The 13,836-nt window shown below is 39.4% G+C and overlaps 1 protein-coding gene across 1 annotated transcript in view; it reads right to left on the bottom strand.

The window, feature by feature from the left end:
- Nucleotides 1-40: 40 nt before the first annotated feature.
- LOC106870846 (uncharacterized protein C8orf74 homolog) overlaps nucleotides 41-13,836 on the bottom strand; it is a 30,986-nt gene continuing 17,190 nt past the window's right edge. The window contains exons 4-5 of the mRNA XM_014917079.3: nucleotides 2,252-2,393; nucleotides 41-201 (exon numbers count right to left, since the gene is read on the bottom strand). Coding sequence (XP_014772565.1) covers nucleotides 122-201; nucleotides 2,252-2,393 — 222 coding nt within the window. The 3' untranslated portion in view covers nucleotides 41-121. The remainder of the gene's footprint in view (nucleotides 202-2,251; nucleotides 2,394-13,836) is intronic.

The raw sequence follows: 13,836 nt of genomic DNA, 5'->3' as shown, positions 1-13,836 counted from the left end.
CCAGCATGGCCGCAGTCTAATGACTGAAACAAGTATAGAGTTTGAAATAAATAAAACCTAATATTTATTAAGTTATTGTCAGACAAGCAGCAAACAGCCTGGTAATGTGATGCTAGAGAGTTCAACTCTCACTATTGCTGATTTGTGAAGGTTTTTTCATGAGGACTGCTGTAGGTTTTGCTTTCAGTTTTGTAAAAGGTCCTGCAGGAGAAGAGAGAAAAGGGTTAATCTTGATCTAGAGATGGTGACAGAGGAAGGATGGTAACCCTTTTAGCATGTAAACCAGCTGTGTCTGGACTAAATATTCTACCAGTTTTATGTTGAAACTAAACATTAAACAGATTCTTATACTTGACTTACAATAAACAAAAAGTTATCAAAATCTTGCGTAACTTTGATACAATTTGCAAGATAAAGCCATTTCCTCAACCATTTAGTATTCAAATCAGCCATATCTGGCAAAATATTCTACTGCTTTTATGTTTAAACTGGCCAGATCTGGCCTCTCACACTTCCCTTGCAATATTATTAACAACAGCTGTGTGGTAAGAAGCGTGCTTCCCAACTACATGGTTCCCACTGCCTGTCACCTTGGGCAAGTATCTTCTTCTATAGCCTCAGGCTGACCAAAGCCTTGTGAGTGGATTTCGAAGATGTAAACTGAAAGAAGCATGTTCTATGTATGTGTGTGTCTTTGTGTCTCGGACGATTTGTTCGACAAAAAACCCTTCAACCTTTTAGTGTTTAAACCGGCCATATCAGGCCAAAATTGTCTTCCTGTTTTATGCTCAAACCAGCCAGCTCTGACTTCTCACACCTACCCTACAAAGTCATTCTAAAAATAAACAGGAACATCATCAAAATCTCAGAGTTACAAGATGCTGTACAATTAATTTAAAACATAATTAAACAGGCTTTATGTTTGACAGAGTAATCTGAATGCTAAAGGGTGAAATACTATGACTGCCTATAAAGTTTCTCAATCATGTGGTTCTGGGTTCAGTTCCACTATGTGGCACTTTGGACAAATCTTTATGAATGGATAGATAGAAACTGAAAAAAGGTTGTCATGTGTGCTTGCGTCTCTGTCCCCACCACTTGAAAACCAGTATTGGTGTGATTATATACCCATAACATACCAGTTTGGCAAAAGAGACCAATAGAATAAGTATTAGGCTTTAGAAAAGAAAAAGAAGTACTGGGATTGATTCATTCAACTAAAATTCTTCTAAGCAGAGCCCCAGCATGGCCACAGTCTAGTAACTAAAAAAGAAAAAGATAGCAACATGGAATTGTTTTTTTTTGTTTTTTTTTCAATGTTTAAAACGATGAAGATTGTCTTTGAATATTTACCAAAATGGCATCCACAAATTATGATTCCAACTTTGAAGGATTTAAATCTGAAGATTTAGAAAATATTAACTAAAAGTTAAGAAAACAATGTAAAAAAACACTCCGTCCACTCTATGGGGTGGTTGGTGTTAGGAAGAGCATCCAGTTGCAAAAACAGACACACAAGCTTGGAGTAGTCTTCTACTGCGCCAGCTCCTGTCAAACTGTCCAACCCATGCCAGCATGGAAGGCAGGCGTTAAATGATGATGAAGGAAGAATATACATACATATCATCTTCGTGTTATGTACCTCTGAACCTCACAGTAGTAGTTTGTTTCTTGTTGCAGTTTGCATTATAATGGCCACACAAAGGGGGCAAGCTGGCAGAATGGTCAACATGTCACACAAATGTTAAGCATTTCTTCTCTTTTCTACATTGTGAGCTTAAATGCCACCAAAGTTGACTTTGCCTTTCTTCCAATAGGGGTCATTGAGGCAGATTTTCTGCAGTCAGATGCCCTTCCTATCACCAACTCTCTCCTGTTTCCAAGTAAAAGTAATATTTCCTCATGGTTTCACAGAAGATTAGAAACAAAGGAGCAAAAAAAAGATGGTACTAAATGAGCATGTTCATTTCTAGTCTTCCATGAGAAATATTACTTTGCTTGGAGAGAAGACGGGTGTCCAGCAGTAGAAAAACCTGCCACACCAAATTCTACCTGATCCATACAAGCACGGAAAAGTGAACATTAAAAAGATGAAGAAATCCACTCACAGGGCTTTATGAATATTGTAAAATTCGTGTTGGTCGTTTCAGCTGACTACTACTTCAGTCACTGGTTGAATAAATTTTCAGGTGGAATTTCATTCAATTCAAAATAGAAAATCAACAGTAAAAATGGAAGAGACCAAACTTACCGAGAGCTACTGGTCGAGGTAAGAGGACTTTCTTGATATTAATCAGCATTTCCTGGTGTTTTTGTTCAACATTAGCCACCAATGTATCTTGGATTTTGTTACAGAAAACTGATGCCACATTCTTCACCAGAGTTTCAACATGCTGCAAAAGACAAGTTTTGATGTTATTGTCACAGAGAAATATATAAAAATATTGAAGAATCTACATGGTTTTTACTTTGAACACTCTTCCTATCACCAACCACATTACACTGCCATTTCATTATGTTACTGACATACACACACATGAATTATAATGATGTAATCAAACCAAATAATATTTTGGAAGCATTTAATACATTTCAGATCAACGCATAAAATAAGAAATACATCCCTTACGCATGTCCTTCCTTAGTTAGGACTGCGGTTTGGTTTTGTGTCAGGCAGAGGCACTACTGATGCTATATTTCTGGTGGGGCAGCTGCAGGAGAGATAACTAGCTGGGGTAATCCTCTGTACTTGGCTTTTGTTGACTTGGAGAGGGCTTTTAACGGGGTCCCCTGATCCCTTATCTGGTGGTCAATGCAGGAGCAGGGGATGGACGAGTGGTTTGGTGAGAGCCGTACAAGCCTTGTACAGGGACACTACCAGTAAGGTGAGGGTGGACAACAAGTATAGTGAAGAATTCAGGGTACAAGTAGGGGTTCACCAAGGATTGTTGCTCAGCTTCCTCTTGTTCATCATGGTCCTCCAGGCAGTGACAGTGGAATTTGGGACGGGCTGCCCCTGGGAGTTCCTCTATGCTGATGACCTTGCTCTTGTAGCTGAATCACTACCTGTGGAGGAAGGGTCTGGGATCAAAGGGCCTTGGAGTTGACCTAGCAAGGACCAGGTTCATAGTGAGTGTGAAGGTTAACAAATCACATGACCCTGCTTGATCTGTAGAAGGGGTGTGGGTGGAGGCTCCATGGAATGCATGCAGTGTAAGCTTTGGATACGTGGGGGGTGCAGCAACATCCGAGGAGAGGGGACTAACTTTTGTATGTGGAAGGTGCACAGGTACAATAAATGCTGAAAATGTGCAGTGAATTATTTCACATTCTCCCAAAGTTTCTAAATTCTTATGACATCAGCATACGCTTTTTTATTTTTATTGTGATGGTGGTGGTTGTTATTTAACCTCTGATCAGACTTACAAGCAAAAGAAGTCCAGGCATGACCAGTCTGATTGTTTTTTGCTAGATACAATGCACCCAGGGACACATTATCATTTGTAAGTTGGGTGTGAATCGATGATTTTGCTACAATTGATAATGTATTGATGACCACCTTTACTGATGGCAAACCTTTACAGCCCAACATGTCACCATTTAATAATCCTATCACTGCATTATCATCTACATGTGTTTTAGTTTTAGATAAACGTTTAGATGCAGGCATTGCTGTGTGGTAATGAGTTTACTTCCAACCACATGGTCCTGGGTTCAGTCCCACTGCATGGCACCTTTGCCAAGTGTCTTCTAATATAGCCCCAGGCCAAGCAATGCCTCATGAGTAGACTTGGTTAAGGGGCTATAGTGGAAGTCTGCTGTAGCCCAAAGTGCCATGCAGTGGGACTGAACTGGAAACCACACAGTTGGGAAGCAGACTGCTTAACCACTCCACCGTGCCTGCCCCTGCTTCCAGAGGAAGCAAAAAGGTTTTTAAAAAAGACAAAAAAATAAAACATCTTTAATCGTTTTTGTTTAATCTTGTAGGACTGTGACAGAAGGTGAGATTTGATCTCAATGCACAAAACTGAAACATACACCTTGTCATCCCATCCCATCATCATCATTTAACGTCTGTTTTCCATGCTGGCATGGGTTGTACACTTTGATAGGAGCTGCCCAGGCTCCATATCTGTTTTGGCATGGTTTCTATAGCTGGATGCCCTTCCTAATGCCAACTACTTTACAGAGTGTGCTGGGTACTTTTACATGGCACCAGCACCCACAAGCCTGCAAGATTGAGACTGCAAGCTGAAGAGGGATGCAGGGGACATTCCTGTATGCAAAGACAGCCATGGTTTTACTTCGCTTGTTTTACTTTCCTCAAGCACAGCAAACTGCCCTTAAACAATTGAACACAAACATAATAAATACCTGTAAACTGTGGGCACAGAAATGGCTGCAAAGTGAAGGAGTTCACAACTATGTGGTTTTGGGTTCAATCCCACTGCATGTTACCTTGGACAAGTATTATAACCCCAATACCTTATAAGTGGATTTGGTAGACAGAAAATTGTGGTGTGGCAGTCCTTCAGGTGTGTATGTAGCTTTTATTTTTTATATGTTTTAGTCATTTAACTGTGGCCATGCTGGAGCATTGCCTTGAAGGGTCTTAGTCAAAAAAATCAACCACAGGACTTATTTTTTTAAGCCTGATACTTATTCTATCAGTGTCTCTTGCCAAACTGCTATGTTACAGTAGTGGGGGACAAATACAGACACAAAGACACACACACACACATATATATATATATATATATATATATATATATATACAGGCGCAGGAGTGGCTGTGTGGTAAGTAGCTTGCTTACCAACCACACGGTTCTGGGTTCAGTCCCACTGTGTGGCACCTTGGGCAAGTGTCTTCTACCATAGCCTCGGGCCGACCAAAGCCTTGTAAGTGGATTTGGCAGACGGAAACTGAAAGAAGCCTGTCGTATATATGTATATATATATATATATATATATATATGTATGTGTGTGTGTGTTTGTGTGTCTGTGTTTGTCCCCCCCAACATCGCTTGACAACCGATGGTGGTGTGTTTACGTCCCCGTAACTTAGCGGTTCGGCAAAAGAGACCGATAGAATAAGTACTAGGCTTACAAAGAATAAGTCCTGGGGTCGATTTGCTCGACTAAAGGCGGTGCTCCAGCATGGCCGCAGTCAAATGACTGAAACAAGTAAAAGAGTATATATATATATATATATATATCATAAGGGTACACAAGGCGCCTGCTAGAAAGAGGAGCTAAAACCCTCAGTTAAACCACCAATAACACTGAAAAAATTGAACAGAAAAATAACAGTAATCAGGCAAATGGATTAAATAATTTTGACATACCAAAGAGAGTTCCATGCTAAATATTTCGGCATTTACGATGGACTTCTTTCAATTCCCATCTACCAAATCCACTTACAAGGCTATAGTGGTAGACGCTTACCCAAAGTGCCACACAATGGGACTGAACCCGGAGCCATGCTAGCTTCTTACCACACAGCCACACACACACACACATATTCTGTAAAAGAAATAGTATTGACAATGGCTTAGAAGCTTGAGCCAGCAAAACCATCATCGCTAAGCTGGTGGCTTAGTTGGCTGAACTTCCAAGCCGTTGACAATACTATTGTTAAAACTGAACATTAAGAAAATGAAAGCATGTGCAACTGTGTGGTAAGAAGCTTGCTTCCCAAATACACGGTTCCAGGTTCAGTCCCACTGCATGGCACCTTGGGCAAGTGTTTTCTACTATAGCCACAGGATGACCAAAGCCCTGTGAGTGGATTTGGTAGGCGGAAACTGAAAGAAGTTCATCTTGTGTGTCTTTCTGTCTGTTTTTGTACCCACTACTGCTTGACAACCAGTCTTGGTTTGTTTATGTGCCAGTAACTTAGCAGTTTGGCAAAAGAGACGATAAAATAAGTATTAAGCTTAAGAAAAAAGTCCTGAGGTCAATTTGTTCAACTAAAACCTTTCAAGGCAGTGCTCCAGCATGGCCACAGTCAACTGACTGAAACAAGTAAAAGAATATTTATATATATGTGTGTGTGTATTTGTTTCTGTGTGTGTGTGTGTGTGAGTCTGTGTTTGTTGCTCTGTTCAAACCACAACTTGACAACCAGTGTTGTTTAGCAGTTCAGCAAAAGAGACCCCAGAATAAGTACCCAGACTTTAATATATACATAGATAAAAGTACTGGGGTAGATTTGTTTGTGTAAAACCCTTCAAGCCAGTGCTCCAGCATGGCTGTAATCTAATGGCTGAAACATGTAAGAAATAAAAGATATATAGGAGGACAGTTGAACTATTTCTCCCGTGTGTAACAACACACTGATTCTGCGTTCCTCTACCCTTTGAAAGCTAGTGGCGGAGGAATACACATGATGACTTCTGCCTTTCAGTAGCTGCCTAGAAGCTAGAAGGTTTAACACGTGATCATGAACTGTCCAGTGACTTCAATCATACGGAGCGACATGCTGATTGGTTATTTATACACTCACATGGAAACAACTTATTGCATTTTCTCTTTTACACATCGCATGGATTTTTACTGCTTATTAGTGAGCTAACTCTTTTCTCTGCCAGCATCACTCCAGCAGATTCTTATTTCTATCATCGCACACATTTTTATACACAAGTTAAAATCATAATTACCTTTGGTTATTTGTTACACCGTGTTATGCTCCCTTTAAATAAATCAGTATTATGTTAACCGCCCCACCAAATGCCTTCTAATAATTTCATTTTCTCACACATAACAACCTTCCTTATTAAATTGGTGACCCGACTGCCGATCACTCATTCAACTCCATCAATAACAATGTTCTCGCTTAATTATCTCTCCATATTAAAGATAAAAAAACATTTTCTTCTCTCATCCTGCCATTAAGACTAAATCACCAGCACTTTAATTTGATAAAGAAATTTCCTTCAAATCATACCCTGATGTCTTTAAAAAGGACGTGAGTGTGTGTCTGAGGGTGGATGGTCATAAATAGAATTAATTTTGGTTAAACGGTTATCAATTTGTGTTGCAAGATTCCTGGTGTGAAATTGTATGTTGAAACCGATATTTCTGTATTTAGGGATGATCTTTTTTTTTTTTTGTCAAAGAAACACACGCACGTGTCTAAAACGTAGTCTATCGTTATTTCTATACTCTGGTGGATGAAGTTAAAATAAATGGACATGAGTTAGAATAATAAAATAAGAACAGTAATAAACGAATGAAGAGAAAATATATAGTGCGTGTGTTTATTTGGCAAAAGGAAAATGACCGTCCCGAAATACAGCAATAACTTTGATTAAACGTATACTTTAAAGTGTGAGGAAGGGGCTGACGATGGTTGAAGGAATATCTATTCCCAAGGAAGCAGAAATTTCAAGGGAAATAACCGAATCAAAGGGAGGTAACTCTTGCATTGATTTTAATATAAGAATAAAAGAATGGGTTCGTTTTTTTATTGGGTTTGCGAGATGCTTCATATGAACTTATATGTTAAAACACATTTTGCAATCCGAAATCGCAAACCACTAACGGATGTTGAGTTGTACATTCTTCATATACGAGTGTCCCTGTTTCTGGTGACGATGTAGTTAGTCTGACTAATGTGCCCTCATGAGTGATAAGTGATGAGATAGTTGACATGTTTCCCGAAGTTGGTGTATGTAAATATATATATATATATATATATATATATAATACAGAATGGGACAAGGACGCAAAACATCTAGACAGTTAGGTGATTCAAGAAAGGCACAAAACATCCAGATAGACGATACAAAGAAAACATGGACAGGTCATTCGGAGTTTTCTCTCTTCAGTCAAGATCCAGATTATCGTTGCAATTTCGGCTGGTTATTCCCGATATTGCTCCAATCTGGCCAGCCCCAAGGAAAAACTAAGCTAAGAGCATTAGATTCCTTGGAAGAAAGCAGCAAATGTATACAAAACAAGGACGGAAAAAAAACGAACAATGTTACACAAATACAATAAAAATAATAACAGGACATAGCAACAGGTATCTTTCGACTAAGGACGAATTAAATTAAGCTGGTGTGTGTGGAAATAAGGCCTTTATATATAAATATAGGCGAACTTTAGGTTAGTTAAAAATGTTTGTGACATATTTCAATTTCTGAAGGCAAATTCACTGCAGTTAGCGTGGAGAAAAAATTCTTTCTTATGGTAAAAAGGTGTGAAAAAAAAAGTACCCTATCTATCCAGTGCTGCCCCTGTCGGATTCTCAGACATGTTTCTAGCTCTTTAGAAGTTATGGTGTTCTTTGCTCCTTTTACCATAAGAGAGAAATTTTTCGTCCGCGGTAACTGCAGTGAATTTGCCTTTAGAAGTTAAAATAGAAACATTTCGCCTAAGATGTCGTGCAGTGGAATTTATACTCAAAGCCACGCTTTTCAACTACGCAACCACTCTTGCGTGTACTTAGATTTTAAATTAAGTAAACAGGAAACGAAATATTGTGACATTCATCCTTTTCTTCAACAAACAAAATGCTACAGTAGACTTATGATTAAAGAAGTTTCGTGAATGACAATCCTTACGGTGTTTCGGATTAGGACGTTCACATAAGTTGGATTTTCTCCGTTTTGATGAGGATTTTTCTAAGTTTGTTTTTCACCACAACCTTCGAAATCAGGGATGATTTCACGTAAAAATATTTTTGAAATCGTATCATCTTCCCTCCCACCCACCCTAAATTGCCGCTAAGCACTTTTTTCCGGTGCGGCAACGATTCTGGTTGCTCGTCGTCTTTGTTTGCTACACATCAAGTAACCAGAAACGTTCTCAACTTCTCGTTCTTCTATGAGGTGTGTCCCTTTGCCCCACAACTATAGTGTTTGTAGAGTTATGTCCCTTGCTTATAGCAACATAAAATTCATATAATGTTCACTCGTTGTTGTCGACGATGACCAGGACATCACATGAGAAAAAAATATGGATCGCAGTGCGTCTGGTTGTAGCCGATGCGTGTTTGGAAGGTTCTGTCGCAGGTCTGGCACAAGTGATTGCTGGGAATGAAAGCAATGAGTTGGCTCTGGACTTGCACAGCTCCTTGCGATCCTATTCTGTTCGTAGTAGATGGCACTTCTGTTGGTGCAGCTACGCCAGGCAGAGCGGTCCTGTACCTACACTTCCCAGGCATCGGGGTTGATATGAAAGCACTTCAGTGAAGCTTTGAATGTATCTGTAGTGAAACTACCTATCGCCATTAGATACAAAACTGCTATCGCCATTCTTCTCATTTAAATATAAATAAACGCGGGCGTAGCGGAGAACCTATCTCCTTGTCATCACGTGACTGATTAATATTCGAAGCGGCAACTTCTTCGAACCGTTCCCGCCAGAACGCAAACTGACCAATCACAGCCCTTAATAAGGTCACGTGATAGAGTATTTTTCTGATGTCTGGTGAGCCGATAATTCGCTATAAATAGATCAACTCATACCCAGCAAATTCGTCTCGGTTCAGTTTCTCTTTGAGATCTGTTCCGTGTACCACACGACAGCAGCAGCAGCGGCAGTCAGCAACACATCAACAGCTTCGTTCAACGAATGACCACCAACGACGCCGCCACATCAGCAATAAGAGTCTACGACTACTAACCAGCATCATCGTCATGACCAACACGAGTCTACGACTACTAACCAGCATCATCGTCATGACCAACACGACTCTACGATTACTACTAACCAGCATCAATCACCACCAGCGTCAACACGACTTACTATGTATACCAAACTAAACCACCGCGGCACATCTCTCTCTTCGATTCTGTTAGGGGACTTAGCTTCACCACGATAATAAACAGACAAGAGATTTCAGCCAGCGACGAACGACGAACATCTGTATAACAAGAATCACGGCCCGGCATGGAAGCCACAACATCACAACTAGTGATCGCTCTGCCACACTCACAGCCTCAACTACTTTCACATACAGACTTTTCCTATAGTGTACTCAGAACTGGTATAAATGCTCACGGTTACTGACTCTTTCTATCTGCTGTAATATCTCACATACACATACATGTATCACTCACATACATACTTTTCTGTGTATGACGGCCTGTCTTTGATTATGTTATTATATGTCGCATTCACACTCACACACAGACATACATCTTTTATGCCACAATAAATATCTCTGTTATTCATCTTATACGGTTGCCTTCTATAGTTTTCATTACTGGTATTTACGAATTCACTAATGTTATCGTAGTATAACATTATATGTATATCATCTTTGATATATTATTTTGTGTTCGACTGTGTGACGCGTTTAAATAAAAGGAGTCCTCTATTTTTCCATTCGTCACCATTTCTCCTTTTTGAGTTCGCACGGACATCCTTACATATCTATGAAGCGCTTTTTCTGTCCATCTTGTGTGTGCTTGCCTTCTGCTAATTCACTGTCAAACAGTTTTTTGGGTAGTCATGTGTCAGACATTTGAACAAGACGGCCTTCCCAACTGTCCTACGCTTTCCTCAGCAGTGTGCAAATGCTTGGCAGATCCGCTCGAGAGAAGACCTCCATGTCTGGAACCTTGTCTTGCCAGGTGGATTTTTCAACAGCTTTCTCTGACAGTTCATGTGAAAGTGGTTTCACTGTTTGGCGTAACGTTCGCAAACTGTCCAACTTTCTCAAGCATACAATAGCGTAGGCAGTACAACTGCTTGGTAAACCTTCGACTTTGTAGTCAGCCTAATTCCTCTCCTTTCTCATAGTGATTCATGTAGCCGCCCAAATGCTGGGCTGCATTTGCCGATGCGTGAATTGACTTCATCGTCAACGTTCACAGATCTGGAGAGTGTGTTACCGAGGTACGTGAACTTATCAACAGCCTTCAGGGTTTCCCCTTCAACAGTGATAGCTGGTTCTACGTACGGCTTCTGCAGGACAGGGTGGTGCATGACCTCTGTCTTCTCAGTACTGGTCGTGTGGCCAACGTTGTTGCCGGCAATGGAGAAGCAGTTCATGCTCTGTTGAATCTAGAGACGTCTACGAACAGGAAGTCGCGCACTGAGTCTTCTTTCACCTTGGTCTTGGCCCATAGCCTCCGCAGGTTGAAGAGTCTGCCATCAGTCCTGATTCTGGTCTTGACGCTGGTTTCGTCAATGTTGCGGAAAGCATTCAACAGCATAGCTAAGAACATCATGCTGAACAGCGTAGATGCGAGCAGACAGCTCTGCTTGACTCCGTTAGTAACTGAGAATGCAATGAAAGAATTGGTAAAATTCATACAAATTTACACACACATACGTATGTGCATAAAGACATATTTAAACACCTAAAAAACTAACACCAAAGTGGAAAATCTAATAAGATGCAAGTGAAAATATGTAGAAACCATTTATTAATACAGACATAATAAGCTAATAGATTTTTTTAAAATTGTTTCGTCGTACGTCGTTTTTCGAGTTAAGTTGCACGTCTAGGAACTAATTACCGACGTAAGTTGAGGTACTCATGTATATATCTCTTATCTGTGGCAATCATCGGGCTGCGGCTACGCTAGAGCACCATCCTGAGGGGTTCAGTTGAGCGAATCGACTCCAGTATTTTTCTAAGTTTGATACTTATTCTACCGGTCTCTTTCGCCAAATCAACAATCTCGGGGGTAAATGCAAACACTCACACACACATACAGTGTGTGTGTGAGAGAGAGAGAGAGAGACAGACAGACAGACAGACAGACAGACAGGCATTCTCACCGTTTCCGTCCCCTTACTCTCGAGACATTGGTCTGCCCGGTGCTATAATAGAACGTACTGTCCAAGTACTGTGCAGTGGGACTGAACTCAAAACAATATGGTTGCAAACCGAACTTCTTAACCCCACAACCATAGACGCACACATGCACTCAATATATAAGGAAATCCTTCGCTTTGCAGAAGTAGTGTTCTTGAAAATTTGGCCGTAATGCGAAACTAATGTTCCTTTCTTCATATCGAGTGAGATTACGTTCCAACGGACTTTTTCGAAAAAGACAAAAAAGCATAAGCAAACAACAGGGAACAAGCAAGATGATCCCCTTTATACATCAAAATATCTTTTTCTAAACAAACACGATAGAATATAGATGCATAAAAATACGAAGGCGGAGTTCGGGTCGAAGCCCGTGCTAAAAAAACCCCTCATAACATCTTTATTTTTGCGAATTTTCACAATTTGTTTTCGATTCTGTCTTCTGTACAATGGAATTAATAAACTGGAAGTGGTAATAAATTAAAGGTATGTTAGAGATTATTTACTTTAATAACATAATTTTCTGTTAGTAAATGTTTTTCTCTAACTCAAACACGCAAGTATCGATAATCAGCCAAGCGCATGCGCGATTGTTTAAAACTTTTTCAATTTTGATTTTGACGTATTTGAAAAATTATTTTGAAATTATAGAGAAACGAATGGCAGAATTGGACTGTCCGTACTTTAAAATCACGGATGAAAAAAATTAGTTCGAAATACAGTGAAAATCGTTTAGCAATAATTTTTGTTTTTGCAAAAAGTGGTGTAGGTGGGACTTCCGTTGTCTCATCTGTATTTTTCTTCTTTATTCTTTTCTTTTTGTAACAGTATCAGCTCCTCGTTAACTAAACCTTCTCTCTGAGACACAAGTAACTCAATCACATCATCTTCTGTAACTTCTTCAAATCTTACATCATTTGCAAGTGACGCAATATGTTTCTGAATTTCATGTAGACTTTCTCTTTCAGAAAAACTTATAACGTTATGGATTCAGTCTGGCCATATATATTTCCGAGCACTAATCAATGTTGTAGGTTTCACTTCATCCCATGACTCAGCTATATCATCCACAGCATCCATTATGATGAATTTATTCCAGAAATCTCAAACTGTAGGTTTATCCTTCCTGTTAATTGCTCTCAGTTCTATCACATCTGATCCATTGGCTGGAGCTAAGGAATTGTATTTTTTAATGTTTTTCTTGCACAATTGTATTAATTCCATTGTGCAGAAGACGGAATCGAAAACATTTTGTGAAAATTCACAAAAATAAAAAATGTTATGAGGGGTTTTAGCACGTACTTCGATCCAAACTCTGCCAACACAAAACCATTTCAGGAGGAATACATTAAGGAATTAATAAATATTCATAATATCGTAAGAGCATGTTCTTACCCCAAAAGATGTTGCCAACTGTACGAAGAGTGATGGTGGAATGAGTGTTACGAGGAAGATGAGGGACAATATTTATTATCTTATAAGTTCATTATCAGTAATATCAGTTTGAGGGGTGAAGAACTTATACAAAGTTGTTTGTGGTTTATAACGCATCATCTCTTTGTACAGCTCAGTATAGGAACTGAGCTCGTTGTAAACTCCTCTTGTAATTAGGATCATTATCAGCAGTTTTGCTGATAATGCAGACTTTTTCTCAATAAGTTCCAATCGTTTAGCAATAATTTTTGTTTTTGCAAAAAGTGGTGTAGGTGGGACTTCCGTTGTCTCATCTGTATTTTTCTTCTTTATTCTTTTCTTTTTGTAACAGTATCAGCTCCTCGTTAACTAAACCTTCTCTCTGAGACACAAGTAACTCAATCACATCATCTTCTGTAACTTCTTCAAATCTTACATCATTTGCAAGTGACGCAATATGTTTCTGAATTTCATGTAGACTTTCTCTTTCAGAAAAACTTATAACGTTATGGATTCAGTCTGGCCATATACTTTTCCGAGCACTAATCAATGTTGTAGGTTTCACTTCATCCCATGACTCAGCTATATCATCCACAGCATCCATTATGATGAATTTATTCCAGAAATCTCAAACTGTAGGTTTATCCTTC

This window comes from Octopus bimaculoides, chromosome 23, assembly GCF_046866305.1.
Source record: "Octopus bimaculoides isolate indiv1 chromosome 23, ASM4686630v1, whole genome shotgun sequence".
In the NCBI taxonomy this organism is placed as follows: Eukaryota; Metazoa; Mollusca; class Cephalopoda; order Octopoda; family Octopodidae; genus Octopus; species Octopus bimaculoides.
Note: the sequence above shows the minus strand (reverse complement) of the source record. Positions and strands in the feature narration are given on the sequence as shown.